Source organism: Protopterus annectens, chromosome 8.part0 (assembly GCF_019279795.1).
Source record: "Protopterus annectens isolate FY-2018-M chromosome 8.part0, PAN1.0, whole genome shotgun sequence".
NCBI lineage: Eukaryota > Metazoa > Chordata > Ceratodontiformes > Protopteridae > Protopterus > Protopterus annectens.
This window is the reverse complement of record NC_056741.1, coordinates 1893011771-1893033123: the sequence shown is the minus strand read 5'-3', so window position 1 is coordinate 1893033123 and position 21353 is coordinate 1893011771. Positions and strand designations below refer to the sequence as shown.

The 21353-nt window shown below is 35.2% G+C and overlaps 1 protein-coding gene across 1 annotated transcript in view; it reads left to right on the top strand.

Moving 5' to 3' along the window:
• SLC9A5 (solute carrier family 9 member A5) overlaps positions 1-21353 on the top strand; it is a 2700532-nt gene that overhangs the window by 1680976 nt on the left and 998203 nt on the right. Inside the window, exon 5 of the mRNA XM_044081386.1 lies at positions 12944-13121. Coding sequence (XP_043937321.1) covers positions 12944-13121 — 178 coding nt within the window. The remainder of the gene's footprint in view (positions 1-12943; positions 13122-21353) is intronic.

Below are 21353 nucleotides of genomic sequence, written 5' to 3'. Positions count from 1 at the left end.
TGACCAGTGTATAAAACTTAAAGGACTAAACATATTTTTAACTGCTTGTATCTTACTATCCATATCCATATAACAGCTTACATTTTCTCAGTTTTTGTATTATCTTCTGATTAGTCTCCTCCCACATATCCTTAGCTGCCACAACAGAGTCATTTTTAATCCATACTCCTAAATACTTCATTTTATCATGTCCCCATAAATATGGATATTGCTGGACCAAATCGAGTGTGCGTACATAATTTACTGCTATTGCCTTTGTGTTAGCTTCATTAATTTTGTATCCCGAGAAGATTTGAAACAATCTTAAAATGTTCCACAACACTGTAATATCTCTTCCTGGTTTTGTCAGGTATAAAATAATATCATCTGCAGACAGAGCCAGCTTTTCTTGACTACCATACCAATTATATCCTTGAATTTCTGAGTTCCTTATTTTCTTTGCCAATGGTTCTAAATATCCAGACAATAAAGGGGAAGCAGACACCTCTATCTGCTTCTGCTACTCAAGGAGAAATTATCAGAGATGACCCTACACACTTTACTTTTTGCCTCTGATCCCTCATACATACTCCTAATTAACCTTATAATTTTATCAGGAAAGGCAACTGCTTCCATTGCTCTGCCCATGAAGTCCCAGCTTACTCTGTTGAATGCTTTCTCTGTATCAAGACCCAACAACAAAGTGATTTTTTTCTTACATTCTGCTTCCCTCTGGATCATCAGTGTTCTTTTAATGTTATCAAATGTTTGCCTACCCTGCACAAAACCACATTGATCCATATCTATCAAATTTGGCATCACTTTTGCCATTCTTTTAGCCATTATAGACATAAACATTTTGTAATCATGGTTTAGTATTGAAATGGGCCTGTATGAAGCTAGATTCGATGGATCTTTACCCTCTTTAGGTATTACAGCTACCACCGCTTTCTTACAGCTTGTTGGTACTTCTCCTCCTCTTAGGATACTGTTAAACAAAGCCTTCCAGCTCTTTCAGTTTTTTTCCCTCCTAGCTTTCAAACTTCCACAGGAATGCAATCTATTCCTGGGGACTTTCCTGTATATCGGCTGTACATCACCATTTTTATCTCATTTCCTCCTAGCCTGTTACTAATTGAGCTTCATCTACCTTTAACATTGGCATATTTAATTCCTCCACAAACATTTCCATTTGTACCTTTTCTTGATTTCTATATTTCTCTACTTTATACAGACTTTCATAAAATTTCCAAAATATTTAATACTTCAACATGATCTCCTGTTATCTTCCTTGTTATAGGCTCCCTAAGCTTGGTGACAGCCCTTTCCACTTTCTGTTGCATGAGTCATTGTTCTAAAAGTTTTTGTGCTCTAGAGTTATCAAAAAACAGTTGCTTGACAGCAGTCTTTCTAAACATATGCATATTATCGAGGTAATCCTTTATTGTCTGTCTCTTGTTCTATGGGATTCTCCCTATTTTGCAATACTTTAACAGTTGTCAATCCCTCTAAATAATTTGTGTTACTTCTTAACCACAGCTCCATTTCTTTTACTTCTACCCTATTTTTAAACTCCACTTTAATTTTAACCCATTCCCTAGCTATAGTTTCAGAAGAAATGTCTATCTTCTCTAATAGCAGCTGAATAATTTCCAAAATCCATTCCTTAAATTCCTCTCTTTTCAACAGGTAGGTGGGAAAGTGCCAGTGTCTCATTTTTATTTCACTACCTTGTATTTTTATTTTAATTATTGGTGCATGATCTGAAACAGTTAATGGCTGCATTTCAAGACCTTCAATTAAATGCACATGTTCCTGTGAAATATAAATTCTGTCTAGCCCAGTTTTTTCTGTGTTGGAGGATAATACATAAATTAACTCTGAACTCCTAGTACTGAATTCACATCTTCCATGCCAAACATTTTCATAGATTTTTTCAAAAACTTACCCTCCTTTATTATATTTTCCCTTCTTGGCCTCCCAGACACATTTTCACTGTTGCAACCAAATTCCAGTCCCCACCTATAAGTAATATTCCTTGCTGAAAGCTGATTATTTCTCTGAGAATTTTCTTTTTTTTTTCAGTTGTTTTTATTGAAAATTTTAACAACAAAACATTAATATATGATAGCAGAAATATTATAAAACAAATATACATATCTAAAAGAACAATAACAAACAACAACTAAAATAACTTTTTATATTGGTGTCTTCTATAAAAGTAAGTTTTTTAAACAGAAAAAGAAATGTGATAAGAGCAGTCATTGGTTAATTATTATATTATGTTTATCCAGCAGTTCTTTGAATTTCAACCATATGTCATATGAAGAGGTGATTCTAGATGTTCTTGTCTTGATTGTGATAAGTTCAAGATGACAAACTTCAGTTGCCAATTATACAAATTCCTTCATAGTAAGAATTGTCTGATTCCTCCAATTCTTGGTAATGACTTTTCTTGCTAATGTTAAGATACACCATAAAAGAGAGTATTTTTATTTTCATGATACAAGTGGGAATGGGTGTATTAAATAAAATAAGAGATTTGGTCAGCATAAATTTATCATTAAAAAGAGACTGTAATCAAGAATTCATATTATCCCGAAATGTTTTAAGTTTTATACAATCGTAGAACATATGCTGCCAGTCAGCTTTAACATTTAGTTTACATCTCCAGCATCTTAATGTCTTTATTTCATTTATTATACATCTTTATTGTTTAATTTTATGGTGTGTGATAAAGGTCCTATGTAAGAACTTCAAAGAGAATATCCTCCACCTTAGTGATGAAGTTTGTTTTGAAGACTGGAGTATTAGTTTTTTATCATCATTACTTGGGGAGTTATTAATAAGTCTAAAATAATCACAATAGCTTTCTTGGTGACATAGTGTTGATTTCTTAATTACCTTTTATATTTTAGATAGAAGTCCCTTTCCAATTATATTCTGGTGCATTAGAATAATGAGTAAATAATTTCTAACTCTTGTTTACATTAGATTAATCTTATGTTCAACTAATTGTCTACAATTTTGAATTGCTAACCACATATATTTGCTTAACTGAAACTTATTAAAGATGTGGTCAACATTTTGTAAATTCCCATTGTCTAGTAATTGTATTGCAGTATAATCGTTGTTTGCCTTTAAATGTAGTCGTTGTTGTTAAACTAAATGTATTAATATTTATTCTGAGTACAGGCAATTGGAAATCCAAAGGAAATCCTAAAAATTAAAATTTTAGAGGAGGTTATTATTGTATTAATATTATAAAAGTTAACTGGTTTGTTTTTGTTTTCTATAAAATTGTCTTTTACTAACCGATGAAATTTATTAGTAGCTATTATAGTATGATATGATTTTATTACATTATTGGATTTACAGCAAATACATCCCTAAATATCTTTCCATTTGGCATTATAATTGTTGTTTAACCAAGAAATTATTGTCTTAACAATTGAGGATAGGGAATATAATTCTAAATCTGGAAGACCAATACCACCCAATGTCCAATCTCTAATGTGATGGTTTAAAGCCAATCTAGGCTTATTAGGAAGCCAAAAAAAATCTCAGAAACAAAGAATTATACTATTTTATATTTTTTGGGGGAGTGGGAGGGATAAAGATTGTATTATATACAGAATTTTAGGATGGATAATCATTTTAATTAAGGAAAGTCTCGCTTCCATACTGAAAAAATATTCCATTTATTAAGAGATTGTTTTATGGAATTAAATTTATTATTATAATTAAGCGTTGTTATATCTTTAATATTATCAAACACGACTAACCATAGTTAATGAATTTACCATCTTTCCCAATGTATTTATGTAATTTCATATCTATTTTATTAATATTATAATTAGCAGGTAGTATTTTAGTCTTATTCTCATTAAAACTGAGCCCCGATTTCTTCTAGAATATTTCTATTGCTTGGAATACAACAATAAGAGAAGAATTGCAATCACTCAAAGTTAATGGAATGTCATCTGCAAATAATTGTATTTTGGGGATTAAATCATTATTTATTAGTATGCCTTTGATGTTTTTATTTGATTTTATATAATTTGCAAAGGGTTCCATAACTAGAACAGAAAGCAATGGGGACAAGGGACAACCCTGTTTAGTACCTTTAGTAATCATGATTGATTGGGAAGTATATGAGCCTATCTTAATGTATGCAAATGAGTTTTCATAGAGAAGTTTGATTAATTGTAAGAAATTGTTTGAAAAATTACATTCCTACAGTACTAATGGTAAGTACTCCCAATTAACCGAATCAAATGCATTACTGACATCCAGACTAAACAAAGTTATTATTTATTTGAATTATTAGCATAATCAGTTATTGATAGTATTCTCTTGCTATTGTCATAGGACTTCCTGTTCATTATAAACCCAGTCTGATCATTGTTTATCAACACTGAAATAAATTGTTTTATTCTAGAGGCATAGTTTGCCATGAATATTTTATAATCAAGATTTAATAATGAAACTGGTCTATATGAACAACATTGTGTTGAGTCCTTGTCACGTTTTAAAACTGGGGATATTAGAGTGTATTTCCAGGATGGTGGTACCTTCATAAGTCCTTTAACTATTGAAAATACCTGTAGTAAAAACTCAAAGCATCCTTAGTCATCATTTTGTATAGTTCAGGTATTATAGCATCATTTCCAGGTGCCTTCATGGGTTTTAATTTATTAATTTGAATTTTGAGTTCAGACATTGATATAGGTTTGCCATTTTCTTAAGCTCCATTATAGCTGTTTTAGGTGGAATATAAATATATGCCAGTATAATCCTCCTCCCTTGCCAGTAGAATCTTAGTACTACACATCTACCATTATTTTTTTCCTCTTCTGTCACTATTGGAGCTTCTTTTGCAATTAATATAAGTACTCCTCTTTTCTTTTGCCCGGGTTTAAGGTGAAGAGTCTTAAGTGTATTTCTAAATCATTGAGAGAAGGCTTGGTAATGTGACAGGTATGAATATTAGAGAAGACTTTGTAAGTATTAGTAACTGAAAGAGTAATTTATTGCCTTTTCTTCTTTGTTTTTCCAACTGTGCCTGTCAACCATCAAGCCTCTTCTTATTAGCCAAACCTATTTGTTCCTGTATCCAGGGTAATCCACATTGAGGGTGAGCACTGGTAGGGTAAGGCCATAATACAGGCAGCCTCAACAACATTAATGCAATGAGGGCATATTTATTATGGTTCCTGAGCCCTACCCAGGGTGGGAAAAAAGTGACCTGGATCATCATTGTGCTACTATGCCCTTCCCATGTGAGGGCATGCTCATGTGCTCCAGCACTGAGGCCATTTGTAGCTTGGTAGCCAAATGCCTGCCCCTGGCCTTGTCCATTTTATTCAAATGAATTCTGGCATTGGACAATTCTACTCCACTCCCCTTCACCCTGGATTATAGGCATACCCATCTCTCCATGCCAATTGCAACAAATTTGTGGGCCACTAATCAAACTTGGGTCACCTAGGTCATAATCAAGACTTTATCCCACTATGCCAGTAAAATTGGCACAGTTGTTTACTGCCTTGTCATGGATTATTAGGGTAACAATTTTTGTAAAGGGTTTTATGATACTAAAAAGTAAAAACTAAGTAGCTAGTCAGCACATTAAAAAAACTCACATTTAATCTAGTTTTGACACAAGATAGTTGAGAGCAGTGTTGTTTGGTTAACTCTGTTAATTCCAACTGAGCTCAATTTCTTGTAATATTACTTTGTTCATTAGTTCTAAGTCCTCTTGAAACTCAGTTGCTTTTAAAGGTGGTTTGAGAGATAAGATGACACCTTAATTCAATTTTAATGATGTCAAAGCTAGTTTAAGTTGAGAAGAAAACTTTTAACGTAGAATTGTCAAAACCTCTGATTTCATAAAATCAGAAACTTTGGAGTAAACCAGTATGTTAGAATTTAAAGTCAAGTTCCAACACCATTTAGGTGAGATACTTACTTTATTCATATGAATATAAATTATAATCTCTTAGTGACTGGAGAAATATCGGGAAGAAATTATGTATTCATTAACTGGTTGAGACAGTGAGTTTAATATCAAAAATAATCTGTATGAAAAAAATAACAAAACTGTAGGTCATCTGAGTAGAGAATGTGAAAATGATATATTAGTTTATGGGTTTTCATAATATCTATGATGGCTTTAGATAAATTACATTTAGGACTTGTAATCCTGGTATTTTTATCTTTGTTTTCGTTTACAGAAGCACTCTAGTCACCCACTGTAGAAATCCAGAATAAGAACCATAAATGCACAAATGAAGTGTGTGCATATGTGTGTAAAATTGAAAGTTGAAAGCAAAGTAACACAAATGGCCTAAATTATTGGAATCAGCCAAAAATATTAATATTTTGTTTCTGAATTAGAATAGTGACTATACATTTATTTTATAAGAATATGCAGTATACGTAGAGTGTAACCATTTTTGTAGTGATGCTTGGTCTGATTGTTCCTCCTTTGTTATAACCCTGTAGCCCATTTTATTTCCCTGGAAGCAAGGATTGAACCAGTAGAAGTGATGCTATCATCTACTCGAAAGATTGAGGATTTAATTTAAGGCTCAGGCATTCTGTGGTGTATACATAAAAGATCCAAGGTATTAGAGCGCAATGGTCCATCATGATATACATGCCCACCTTCACAACTAGCCTATCACAGTAAGTGTGCCCAGACACATGCCTCTTTCCCTCTACCCAAAGAGAGATGAGCTGACTTAGATGCATCATCACTGTTCTCTCCCATGCTCTAAGAAGTGTCCATGCTGCTAGTCAAGCTCTGATTATCTGAGTTGAAGTCAAAGCTTTATTCCTCTTCACCAGCAGAGCTGGCCAGTTTGTAACCTTTTTTGAAGAACATCTCACTGGTTTTGCAAAATGGGTTTTCTGAATTAAAACTATGTGGACATCAAGCTGGCTTCAGTCACACAAAGGTAGTAAGTCCTGACTACATCCCAGGTGACCAGAAATCATTTAGTGGCTTGGGCACTTTAATAGAGTTGCCAGGGGTGAATAGGCACACCCATCCTCAAAGGAGAGGTGGCTAGATGCAATTAAATGCCACAATCCCTTGGAGGAAGGCAGTATAGGAAGAGTAGATCTTGGATGTGGGCATTCAGCCACCAACCCACTTCATAGGTAGCTCTTATTGTGAGTGCAGAGGAGCATGTAGTCACATTGAGGAGGGAATTGTACTACTGGAGTAGAGGTTATGCATAAATAGATATGCCAGGATGTGAGTGAGAGCACAAACCACCACAGAGGTTGCCTGTATGACATCTTTCTTTAGCCATCTCTCACCTTCACTGTGGAATACCATGGATGGGGGAACAAATCAGCATATGTGTCAAGGGAAGGCTTGATGGTTGGCAGACGAAGTGAGGGAAGATTAGAAAGAAAAAAAGAAAAGGCTATGTAGGCATCAAAAATATATATGCAAATTAATTGTAATGGGGTACCTGAATTTCCTTGAGGTTTTTTGACACCATCTCGAACATTTCATATGTTGATAAAAAGATTTGTTTCATGGTTTTACTACTGCATCCTGAATAGCTCACATATTGATAAAACAACTTTCAGGTCTCAAAATAGACATCCAGCTTACAATAAAACAAGAAAGCAGTAAGTGGCAAAGCCTATTGACTTAAAACATGTCCTTTTTCTTTTCTCTTTGAAGAACCATATGAAATTGTGATTGTTTCTTTTAGTACAGACTTAAGTGATAATGGAAAAAGAATGCTTACATTTAAAACTTCATTTCTTAAGGAAAAGGGAGAAACTAAAACAAACTACTAACCGCAGATGGGGAGTTTGCTTTAACAGGCAGTGCTGATTGAACAGCTTCCAATAATTTGTTTCTCAGATCCCCCATGGACATTTTGCAAGTATTGGCACACTTCTAATTTCATAGTCAGAATTCATATAGTGTTTGTCTTGCTTCCAAATGGTGGACTTTATGGGCTGAAAGGGGATGTCTGAAATTATTGTTATGAGTTTTCTAAAGCTGCAAAACGCTTTTAAAGGTCAGCAATAGATATGGTGTAATAAACCATCAGCTACTGGCCATATCAGGATCAAATAGCTAATAAGTACTTTTTCTACTTGCATTTTTCTATTCAAACCATTTATTTTGTCCTGTTATTTACAAATGTGTATATGCATATTTAATTTTCAAAGTGCATACTTTAATAATTATTTAAGGTAAATAACTTCATTAATTAACTTCATCGGCTTAAGGCCGTTGATTTTTTCAATAATCTGTGTGCAGGATTGATGACTTACTAATGTTTGGCTTTTGTATTTCAAAGTATGACGGCTTATGCTACACTACCGTACATAGAGGATAATGACTGGGTCTTTGATCATAAGTAGCATATGTTTTCAAGACATGGATGCCAGGAAATTCACTGAGAGAGCAAAGCTCATCAGGTGAATCTTGGCAACCCTGTCAAGAACACACAATAAGGGTTATGACCAGAAAGGCTGAATAATATTTTTTGTAGTATATGGATCCTTATATGCTCTGTGTGCTACCAAATAAAGAAAGCATAGCAACATGAAGGCTTTCAAAGCCTTTAAAAGCTAGTAAAACACTTAGGTTCACTGCTGCCAAACAAACAGTAGGCAAACTGTCCCATTTTAGAATGAATGGTTGTAAAAGCTGACACTTCATTTTGCCACATTTGTGTATAAGTGTAAACAGAGCAATATATTTAAGAATTTTTAATGATTCTTTACTTTCTGACAATAGTCTTTATTAGCTGATGCTGTCTCCTGTTTAATAGCAAGTGTGAGAACTAGTCTTACAAAGCTCTAATGGTGTTTAACAAATAGCATCCATAGGGGGTCTGCCAAGTCCTGTTTCAGGCTGGCCCGTAAGAAGCCTGGTATGTTATCTGTCCTCATAGGAGCAGTGTACTTGGCCTTGAATAGTGCCTTCAGGACATGGGAGATTTGAAGATGGGGTGCAGATGCAGATATGAGATCTGGAAATGTAGGAGGGGAGGGGGGTAATGGTTGAATTAAATGTATCCAGTAGTAGATTGGCTGTCCTCTGGATCAGAGTATGTGATAGCTCTCCACAGTGCTGGGTAGTGTTTCTAAGATTTCTAAAATAGTTAAAAAGGTTTTGAGTTTGCCTACTCATATTTGGTTTTGGTTGACTTGATCAGAGCCAGGGGTTCTGTGTTAAGTTTAGCAAGTGCTTTTTTTCTGCATCTTGAGAGTGACAATTATTTTTGCTTACAATGAGTTTTTTCTTTTATCAAGGAGCTTATTTATAATTGGGTTCCACACAGGAGTTGAATTTGGCACTGTATTTACTTCAGAGTAGAATTGATTAATTTTTGCGGCTATTATATGCATAGAATTTGGCAGTAAAGAATTCCACATAAGTCGTGGGGTCATCGGGTTGAAAGAGGATGTTGAATTTATCCAGGTCATCACCCGGTTTCAGTAGATTAGCTTTGGTATAATCTCTGACTTCAGAAGTATTTGAGGATGTTTCTGGTTTCAGTATTAAAGGGAATGTGACTGAGTTGTGGTCTGAATTGACCAGGAAGGGAGTTACAATTAGTAGAGAATACAGCTGTCACATATTAGTGAAGACCAAGTCCACGATTTTCTCACCCCTAGCTGGAGTATGGACTAACTGGTCCAGAGAGTTTGTATTAATGAAGTCCAGAAATCTCTGGGTAGATATATATAAGAGGATGTACACATCTCCCAGTTAATGGAGGAGTAGTTGAAATTCCCCAGGAGAAAGGTTTTTGGCTTAATGCATAGGGACTCCTTATTAATTATGTAGGAGTTATGGGCTGAGCAAGACATTGAGCCATGATTATGTTATGGAGGCATCTTGTTAATACTAAGTCAGATGTGGAAGATTTCTAGATTTTTATTTTGTCAAACTAGTTTGAAGAAGAAGAGTTTTTTTATTTTTTGCAAACATGGAAACAACATTACCTTTAGCATCTTTATCTAGTGCGGTGGGTCTGAACATGTGATAAGCATTGAAATCCTGCACTGATGGGATGCTCTCAGTGCTCTTAAACTCAGAGCTGAAGAAGATTTGTTTTTATTTTTTGCAAATATGGAGACAACACTACCTTTAGTATCTTTATCTAGTGCAGTGGGTCTGAACATGTGATAAGCATTGAAATCCTGCACTGATGGGATGCTCTCAGTGGTCTTAAACTCAGAGCTGGATCCAGAAGTAGGCAACCTAGGCAGTCACCTAGAGCCCTGCTGGCTGGGAGAGACCTGCTGGCTGGGGACTGCCACAACACTTGTTTTTTAATTTAAAATTAAATGAACTTAAGAGTCTTCTTTAAGGGTGTTCGTCATTAACACTGGGCCTCTGTATGCAATGTTTACATCTCTTCATGTGTCTTCTATTCTGTGTTCCACGTCCGGGTGCAGAATTTAAACACCATTCCTGCTTTTTCTGTTGTTATCTGTGAGTATGTGTGTGTGTGTGTGTGTGTGTGTGTGTGTGTGTGTGTGTGTGTGTGTGTGTGTGTGTGTGTTTGTGTAATGCCCTAGTAAGAGTTGTTAGATTAGTTAATTTAACCAGGCTCAAACCCTGTACCTTAATTACAGGGGAGAAGAACCTGAATCCTCTACACCAACTACCAGACTATGAGTTTCAGTGCATTTTCAAGAAGCTGTGAATTTTAAGGGAAGAGAAGTTTACTGCTGCTCATGCTAAGTCTGTTTTCAATGTGCAACTGTTTTGTTTAGCAAATGGTTGTCACTATCTGTGCTACATAATTTAAAAGCAGTGTAAGTAGTACAACTGGTAACTTACTTGCTTTTGATGCAGAAGGTTGTGGGTTCTACTCCCACACCATGTAGATGGATTGCTGTTACTGTGTTGTACTTTAAGGAGTGATGGGTTGCATCTAGTCCTGAGTGGGTCCTCCTTTGGATGAGATACCTTCGTAACTATGAATCTGTAGTTGGTGTGCCATCCATTCCCTATTGCAATATTACCAGCTTCACAAGTTTTTTAATGTATCATTATCATTTTTTTCTTTATGGGCAGCAGGGACTGAATGTGTAGAAAAAACTGAAATGTAAAGTTGTTTGCTAGCAGCAACCTTTTTGTTAGTTACAGATCTCTTTAATGTGGGAATTTATTCATAGACTTTTACTTCTGCAAAGATTGTGCATATTGACTGATATTGGTGGATTGTAATAACAGAAGTTTGAGTGGCCTTTTATACTGTAATGTTCCGAAAAGGGCAGTTTTGTCATTATTGGTTTATGGAAAAAAATGTTCAAAACTACAAATTTAAAACAGACATTAATAAGTGATGCTGTATAATAGAAATAGTATAATGTAATACAAACAAGAAGGTGAATCAAAGAACACACATGTATGGATGGTTTTAAACATGGGTGCAAGGGGCCTATGGCTTGAAAACAGCTCAAATGTAACCTTAGTCTGCCACTGGCCAGATGCATCTTCTTTGAAAGGGGGTTTCAATGCCATTTCAATGAATGTGAGTTTCAAGGGCGGAGAAGTTAATGCTGTCTGTTTTCATTGTGAGACTATATTGTTTTGTTTAAGAAATGTCTGTCAGTGTTTGTGCTATACAATTTGAAATAAAAGTTTTCAATTAAATCTAAATATCTGTAATCACTTTAAAAGTAGAGAAGAAAATAGTACGCACATTGACAGGTTTGAACAGTGTTTATGGTAACTGGGGAGAAATAGCCAAGTAAGGGGACACTGGAATGGCTGAGGGGGTGGGCTATCCATTACCCTGCCTAGAGTATTATATCTGCAGAACAAACAGCACCACAACTAATAGATCTAAGGATTTAAACTTTGTTTGCAACTTAAATAAGACATGTTGTTGGGAAAGGTATGCATTTCAGATAATCACCATTCTGTTAATAAGCTTCCCATCCATGTGAAGTATAGCCCTTCCCTAACCATATTCAAGAGCAACCTGGACCGCGTCTATATCACGTTATCGAATTTTTACTACATCGAATCAATAAAGGTTAAACTTTATTGATCAAAGTAGTAAAACATTGAATAACGTAAAAAAAATGAATCAATAAAGAAAAAATAACTAGTGTAGGCAGGGGGCAAGCACCCCTGCACCCTCCACACCCCCCTACTTAAATATACCAGCTCTGAGACCACACTACATTGAGGTAAATGGAAATCTCCCCCTTATGGAGATTTCCATTTTCCTGTGTGATGTTTTGAACTTTAGACATTGTCGTGCCGACAATATCGTATTCAATATTGTCGGCTGACGACAACGTGAACTAGACCCCCTGGACCAGTGGATGGGAAATCAGAAATTCATCTTTGGTCTAACATTTATGTCTCAGATGGACAAAGGCAGCCATTAAATCATGCCCTAACTAACATACACCCCTTAAAATAACTTCTAAGGCACAATAACTTCACTTTCCTGGCTGAAAATGAAGTATTCCTAAACTGTAATGGACATCATAACAGAGTATGGATTACTGCAAGGCCATCTCTTAATTAAAGCCAAAGCACACTTTTCAAGGTTTAGTTTTAAGTTATTTGAAGTTAGTACGGAGGTCTGGAACTTTGATATGGAGTAGAGGTTATCTGCGGGCAACCAGGAATTAGCAGGCCTAAATGAGATGTTATGTATGGCAAATACATTTTTTAGCCTCTTTGAATGAAGTTTTAAAAGCAGTGGCTGCAAGTATTATTGATGCCCAGAAAATTTGTCCCAAACCAGTGATAATTTTAGCAAATTGGCATACTGCATGCAGCTGAGTGTTATCTACAAAGAGTAAGTACCCCTTGTAACATAAATAATCTCGTAGGCTAGGAGATGTCTCCTTTCTTTAATGAAACATCGTTTCATCTGTAAAAGTAGCTTAGGTATTTATCTTCATTGACTAACATGATTTTTCATTTCCTTTTCTTTTGCAGCATCTTTTTTTGTGGTTAGTTTAGGTGGTACAGCAATTGGATTGGTGTTTGCATTCATCTTGGCACTCGTTACTAGATTTACAAAGCGTGTTCGAATGATTGAACCTCTTTTTGTATTTCTGCTTGTCTACTTGGCTTACCTCACTGCAGAGATGGTTTCCCTCTCCTCAATATTGGCGTAAGTTACAAATCTTAATGATTACGTCTATTGCCTAATCCAGTAAAAGTCAAAATATTTGAACTTAATAGCTGTCATTTAGTTGCATTCTTTGTATCATTTGTGATCTGTCGTTATAAGTAACACCTCCTTCAGCAAGCCATGAAAGCAGATGTAATAAGAATGCAATATTTTGCATTCTTATTGCATCTGCTTTCGTGGTTTGCTGAAAGCAGGTGTAATAAGAATAAAGTATTTTGTTTACAGTAGGTTTCTGTTATAATTGCAACTTTTTGATTTGTTTGTTTGGAGAGCTTACATTTATTTTATTTTATTTTACATTTGTTGACCGGGCTAGTCTAGCTGGAGAAATTTCCATTTTTTAGAGGGCCCGGGGAAAAAAACTCACAGTGAGAGACATTCTGAGATGAAAAAAAAAACATACAAACACAAAAATCAAACAAAAAAACTAAAATGTATAATAATAATAAATAATAATGAAATTAGTAATAGAGTTAGTTAGCACATTAAAAAAAAAAAATATGACACGTCTTACATCTATGAAGGTTTGATTCCATGATCATAAAAACACAGCAGAGGTGTTGCGACTCCTGATGTAGCTTTTGTTTACAAGCTCACCTCCCATTTAAAAAATGATCATGATTTGTAGGCCATTTTGAGAGAGATTTCTATAATTATCAATTTTCTTGAGAAGCTTGAAAACATCTACATTGAGTGTAGAATTTCTGTAGATACTTTGACTGCCTTAAATTAAATAACCTTGTAAAGTTATGCACATAGCATAACAATAGATATTACAATATTATATTTCTTGTATATACACTTTGATTAATAATATTTGCAGCATCATTGTTCCTTTTTCAAATCCTTAACCTCCTTGCTCTTTTTGCTGTAAATGTATTTTAATTTCGATTATTATGGTTTTATCACCCTTTAATTTATTATAAAACAGTGCATAAACAACACAAAGATGCATAAACATTTTCATCCACATCCACGTTATTCCTTTCTCTAAACTTCCCATACAAGAGTATATTCAATCAATATTTTTAAAACTGTTTGTAGAGTTTTTAATAAAATCTAAAACAGAAGCTGCTGTTTAAAAAATGAATAATTAGAGCATGCAGAATATTACATGATAACTATGAGAATCAGTCTGAAGAGGTTAGAAAGGATTGGGAAGAGAGATTGGATAAGAAATTCACAAAGAAACAATGGGGGGATATATGTATGACTCTCAAATATGCAGCAAAGTTTGCAAGATTTAGGATCTTTACTTAGAAGTGTTTACACAGGTATTTTTATACCCCAAGTAGACTGCAAATAATTTTTCCTCAGGTAGACAGCAAATGTTGGAGGTGTGTTAGGGAAGAGAGAGGGAATTGGGAAGATATTTTCTGTGAAAGGAATGTGTTGGCAGACTTTAAACATTCCTTGCAGACTACTCTGTCAGAGATATGGGGTGAGTGAATTGGTGTAGCTAAGGAAATTATTTTTTGAGCTATGATACAGAATCAGAATTGTCTAGACATAGTAAGGCCTTGCTGAGTCTAATTATGGAGGCTGACAAAAAAAGAAATTACTAGAAAATGAAATCAAAGTGTAAACCAACTGTACTAGAAGCAGTAAATATAGTAACAGAGATAAAACAACTAGAATTGGGATCTTTAGAAATGATTAGGAACAAATTACGCAGAAAAAAATGTGGTTTAAAAGAAGACAGGATTTGAATGATTGCTGTAATGTTTGACTGACAATGACTGAATAGATTATAAGTGATATATAATGTTTGCAACAAAACTTATAGCATATGGTTTGTGATGTATAATGTTTGCAACTAAAATTATATCAGTATCATTTGTTTTCATTTAAATAAATGTATGTTTACGTATGGTATATGTAATAATTTAATAAAGATGTTTCTTGTTTAAAAAAAAAAATATATATATATATATATATATATATATATATATATTTTTTTTTTAAACCATTATCTTTATAATTTTGTCTAAAGAGCATAGAAAACATCTCATTCTTTTTATAGAAAAAATGCTGAGATGCTTCTTCATTTCAACAATTACAGTCTTTCTTCTTGAACTTTATATTTCTTGTTCCCTTTCGCAGGTGATTTATCAAGACTTATTCACTGTAAACAATACTCACATTGAAAAAAGCCATCAGAACTCTTCTGCCTGTTTTTACAATCTCTTTTGTCCTTTCCTTTACTCTTCCCATGGAAACACAAAATAGTTTTCTGTTATTTTCTTCTTATACCATTCTTTCCTTTCTCTTTTTTATCTAGCTTTCTTATATTCCATAATTTCATTTTCCTTCACACTTCTAAAGTCCCCCTGCTACTTTCCACACTTCTTTGAGCTTTAACCATAACAGTTTTCCTGCTACTTCATCTTGTTTTTCTTTCAATGTTTTTTATTGCCAAGAAAAGATTTAGCACTGCTATATATCCCACACCATTTTCCCAGGTGGTAAACACCCCTTTTAATAGGATTCAGTTTTTCTACCCCCCCCCAAAAAATAAAACTTAAATATATCTCTAACAACTCCTTTTCTAATTTCATAAGAAATGCTTACCACAGTGGTTGTATTTTCCATATTTCTTTAAACATTTATTTCCACTGATTTGATGCTACAATTTATGCCTTCCAGACTCACTCTCTATGCCCTAATTTTGTTCCCTGGAAAATAAAATTCTACTTATTTTTATTACTTCACCAAAAACATTTAATTTTTACTTTATTCAAATGTAATCCTAGTTTCTAATAAATCCTCACCTCTGCCACCACCTATTTCATGCACACTTCTTCTTAATAACATCAGTAAATTACCTGCATAGGATAATAGCTTCTTTCATCTCATTGCCACATGTCCCCACTACTGCAGCCATTATTGTCACAAACATGTGCTTAAAGGACACCCATGCTTCACCCCCATGCAAACCTCTGTTCTTTCGCCTATCCATCCATTCATCATTATCAATACCTATAACTTTTGTAATACTGATTATTGCACCTTTATAACATATCTTCCTACTCCATACTCTTTCAATACCATCCACATCTGCCTATGGCATACACTGTGGAATGCTTCTGCTACATCTGATGCAACTAATTATCATATATTTAGTCCTTCTTTCTTTAATGACTTTCTAATAGTATCTTCTGAAATGATTTCTGTAGTACTCTCATAAATAACTCGGTCCATGTTCCCCAGTCTTAAAGGCCTCTATGTTTTAAATCTTTTTCCTTTTCCTTCTTCCACATAAATTTCATTACCCCCTTACATATGACATCCTCTGTAATCCCACTGCCCATCTATGCATTCATTATATATGTAAAACAATGCCTTTTCTTCTAGCATTCCATTGTAAAACCTATTACCCAGATAATCAGGTCCTGGTGCTGACTTCTCATCTTCCCCTTTTAGCACTCTTTCCATTTCTTTTCTTTCTGTTATTTCTAATTCTTTTACAAACTGTTTTGCTAACATTGTCACCCTTCAATAACCCTCTTTTATACTTCTTTCTTCAAATATTCTCTCTGTATGTCTAGTCACTACTTCTATAATTCTCATGTTTACAATTACATCCTTTTTTATCACCTCAAACATGTTTTTTTCTTTCTCTCACATTTATGTAGGCATGTACTGCAGTCATTCTTATTAGTTCGGTATTTACTCTTACACTGCATAGTACGTATTCTCATCACCCCAACCATTGCATGCAAAATATCAATAATTTCATTTTAATAGACAGCTATGCTGTAGCATAAATTCTACCCTGCCCTCCCCTCCCCTGCAATAACTCATTTGTTTCCTTCTGTGTATGCCATGTAGCCAACAAACATTTCAAATTTACACCATTCCAAAGCAAACCATTCTTACATACTTTTCCATACTATTTATATCCACTGATACAGTAGCATTTCTTGTTTTTGCATTCATACTAGCACCTGTTTTAAGCTTTCTTTTTCTTCTCATAGTATGCCCTATAGATTTCTCATTTCGTTTTTAACCCCAGTCCTAACTGTTCCTCTTCCCCTTCATTATATCAGTAGTGAAAATGTATTCTGTACCCTAGTTCCTACTGTTTCATTCCTTTCTATCTCACCTCATTCTCTGCCATCCCTTTCTTCACTTCTCAACTCGTGCCTTACCTCTTTACTTGTTCCTGAATTCCATCTCCTTCCCCAAACTGCTTAATATTCCCTTAATTCCTACTTAATTAATTATGCCTTCCTTTTCACTGCCCATCCTTTCCCCCTTAAATGTGGGACAGTCAAATCATACATGCCTCTCACATCCACACTTTTGCAGAGTAAACAATTCTTTACAGAATGGTGAAATTTCACACATTGTCCATCTTTTGCTACAATCTTGAATCAAATTTGACTAGTTTCCACAGGAAAAATGCTTTGGGTTGCCCCAGTATTCAAAACTACCTTTATTTTTCCATTAACCAGAACCACTTTTGAAAAATGCTACACTTTATTTTCAACAGGCATGCTTATTCATACCTCCTATATCCCAATCCAAATTTCTCTGTAATCAATTACCCTTTTAATTTCATGACCTTTTTGACAGAAACTTTAAAACAGTTTTTGATTAATTTTCATTAACATCTGTTGTTTTGAATTGTACCAATAGCTTTTCTTTAAGCTGCATATTTAATTTTTGAAAAATGTGGAACATTTTGTTAAATCTTCACTAACAAATGTTTTCAGCTAATAAAAATGATTCAAAATTTCATACATTTGTCAGCTAACAAAATTATTCAAAAAGCTCTAAAGCTCTTAATATCACCACCTAAAGGTACTATTACATTGTCTAGTGTTTTGTACCTGTAAGTGATTTTGCATTTATTTTTACCACAGGTCTCCTTTTATATCTTGATTCTACAGACATCTATTAATTTCTTTGTTCCATGTAGTGCTTTTCCATCTGCCGCACTCACAAGGGCAGCATATATGACCTCTGTGTTTCTTTTCTACCTTCTGTATTACCTTTGTAACTACCTGTTTCATTTCAAGTGTCAGCACTTATTTTCTTATTAAAGCCTCATTAAAGAACACACACAAAATCAGCTACTTAACCAGATGACAGTCTTTGTTCCAACTCATGTGAACAGCTGTTCATAATCTCACTTCCCGTCATAGCATTTCACCACTCTTCTCTTGCACATTATACAGACCTTTTCTCTGTTTCTTCTCAATCTCTTTTTCCACAATCTCATTGCATTACACTGTTTGAATCTTTTATTGAACCTGTTAGTTATTTCTCCTACAATAATCTATTATTTAAAACACCTTTATTAAATTATCACTTAAGACCAAGGCACACATAAAGACCAAGGCACACTATAGTAATAGAACAGAAAACAAACCACATTAACATTTTTAACTTACATGTATTATATGGCTCCCTACTGAAATGTTGGCACTCATAACACAAGTGCCAACAAACCCAAAAATTACTGAAAATCCAGGAGAAGAGCAAATCTTGAACATCCTTTTTCCTCCATTAAACTTCTTTTTTTTGCAGGCAGGAAAGCCCCAGAACCCACCACCTAAACTTATAGATGCCAAGTCCAAGATCACCATACCTCGAGAAAAGGGAATATTCAAGACAGTTGCAATCTTGGACTTGTATATTAGGTCCCAACATTTCAGATGGTTACCGTATTATACTTTGCATATATGCTTTCTTTCTTTTTTAACAATTGTCATTCACTACATCATTACATAAATTAAACGTTAACCCTTACTCCTCCTCCTGGACATTATTCTGCATATACTGTGCCAAAAATTCCATTATTTGTATGTAATTTGCTCCTTCCCTAAAACCTTACTCTCCTCCAGAGCATTATTCTGCTTATGCTTTTCCCACAAATTTCATTTATTTCTATGTAATTTGCTCCTTCCCTTTTCAAAGATCACACCTCCATTTCTTTTATAATAGTCTGTACTTTAAGATATAATTTTTTTTTAGATTTTGATTTCCATTTTTCTAGTATATTGGGGGGGGCACCTTTTTAACAGCACCTTTTGTTCTAGGTTCAGCTAAAACCTACACCAGAGCAGTCTTTCACTCAGCAGTACCGTATCCCTCTCTCTCTGCCTATATTTTGATATCAGTCCCTTGTAGACAAGTCAGTCACTAACCTGCAGTCCAAACTTCTTTTTGGCCTTAATTACTCTATTTGTCATTGTCTGCTTATTTGCTCATATAATTTGGTTTCTTTGCCAAATATCTCAAGTAAATTCTAGCCTCCTTTTGCCTACTTTCTGTATCCCTGCTTGTAGACATCCTTTCTCCATTCCCATGTTGGCATAGTTCTTAGAATATTTTGTGTTACTTTATGAATATAGCATTCTGTATTGTTCTGCATTCAAAATCCTATTCTGTCCTTACTTTTTGCACTTCCTTTTATTTTATCATCCCTTAGCATTTTGATTTATAACCTTCTGTTTGGGGTTATGTACATGAGCCTTAACTACATACCTCCAAAATATCCATTCAAATCAGGTAATTCTAAACCACCTTGTTCTATGAAGAGGATCAACTCATCCCACCTAACTCTTCTCCTCCCAAATAAATTCCTTCAATATAAATATACCTGATCTGTATATAAAACAAAAAGGACTAAAAGCATTTTCTCAACTTATGTCATAATATACATATCTGTAATTAAGTGCTTCCAATTTCTTCTTCTTCTTCTTTTTCTTTTGGCTGCTCTTGTTAGGGGTCGCCACAGAGGATCATCTCTTTCCATTTCTTCCTGTTCTCTGCATTTTGCTCTGTCACACCAACCACCTGCATGTCCTCTCTCACCACATCCATAAACCTTATCTTAGGCCTTCCTCTTTTCCTTTTACCTGGCAGCTGCATCCTTAGCATCCTTTTCCAAATATACCCAGCATCCCTCCTCAGCACATGTCCAAACCAATGCAATCTCACTTGTCTGCTTTTGTCTCCAAACCAATGCAATCTCACCTCTCTGGTTTTGTCTCCAAACCGTCCAACCTGAGCTGACCCTCTAATATACTGATTCCTAATACTGTCCATCCTCGTCACACTCAGTGCAAATCTTAACATCTTTACTCTGCCACGTCCAGCTCTGACTCCTGCCTTTTTGTCAATGCCACCCTCTCCAACCCATGTAACATAGCTGGTGTCACTACCCTCTTGTAGACCTTCCCTTTCACTCTTACTGGGACCCATCTGTCACAAATCACTCCTGGCACTCTTCTTCACCCACTCCACCCTGCCTGTACTCTCTTCTTCACCTCTTTTTCACACTCACCATTACTCTGAACTGTTGATCCCAAGTATTTAAACTCATCCACCATCACCAACTCTACTCCCTGCATCCTCTACATTCCTCTGTTCTCCCTCTCATTCACACACATATATTCTGTCTTAGTCCTGCTGACCTTCATTCCTCTCCTCTCTAGAGCATATCTCCACCTCTCCAGGGTCTCATCAGCCTGTTCCCTACTCTCGCTACAGATCACAATGTCATCTGAAACATCCTAGACCACGGGGGCTAGTGTCTGATCTCGTCTATCAACCTGTCCATCACCACTGCAAGTAAGAAAGGGCTCAGAGATGATCCTTGATGTAATCCTACCTCCACCTTAAATGCATCCGTAACTCCTACTGCAGACCTCACCAGTGTCACAATACCCTTGAACATATCCTGCCCCACTCTTACATACTTCTCTACCACTCCTGACTTCCTCATACAGTACCACAACTCCTCTCTAGGCACCTTGTCATATGCTTTCTCTAAGTTCTCAAAGACACAATGCAACTCCTTCTGACCTTCTCTATACTTCTCCATCAGCAGTCTCAGAGCAAACATTGCATCTGTAGTGCTCTCTCCCAGCATGAAACCATACCGCTGATCACTAATCATCACCTCCCTTCTTAACCTAGCTTTCACTACTCTTTCCCATAACTTCATGCTGTGACTGATCAGTTTTATCAATCTGTAGTTACTACAGCTCTGCACATCACCCTTATTCTTAAAAATTGGTACCAAAACACTTTTTCTGCACTCCTCAGGCATCCCCTCACTTTCCAAGATTTCATTATCTCATTCCTTCCAATACAGCCCTTTTGAGTGTGTACCTTTAACTCAAAGTGGGTGTGGCTTGAGCCTTTAAAAATTAAGCTTTCACCTTGCAGTTCTAGTGAATACTCTGACAGAGGTCA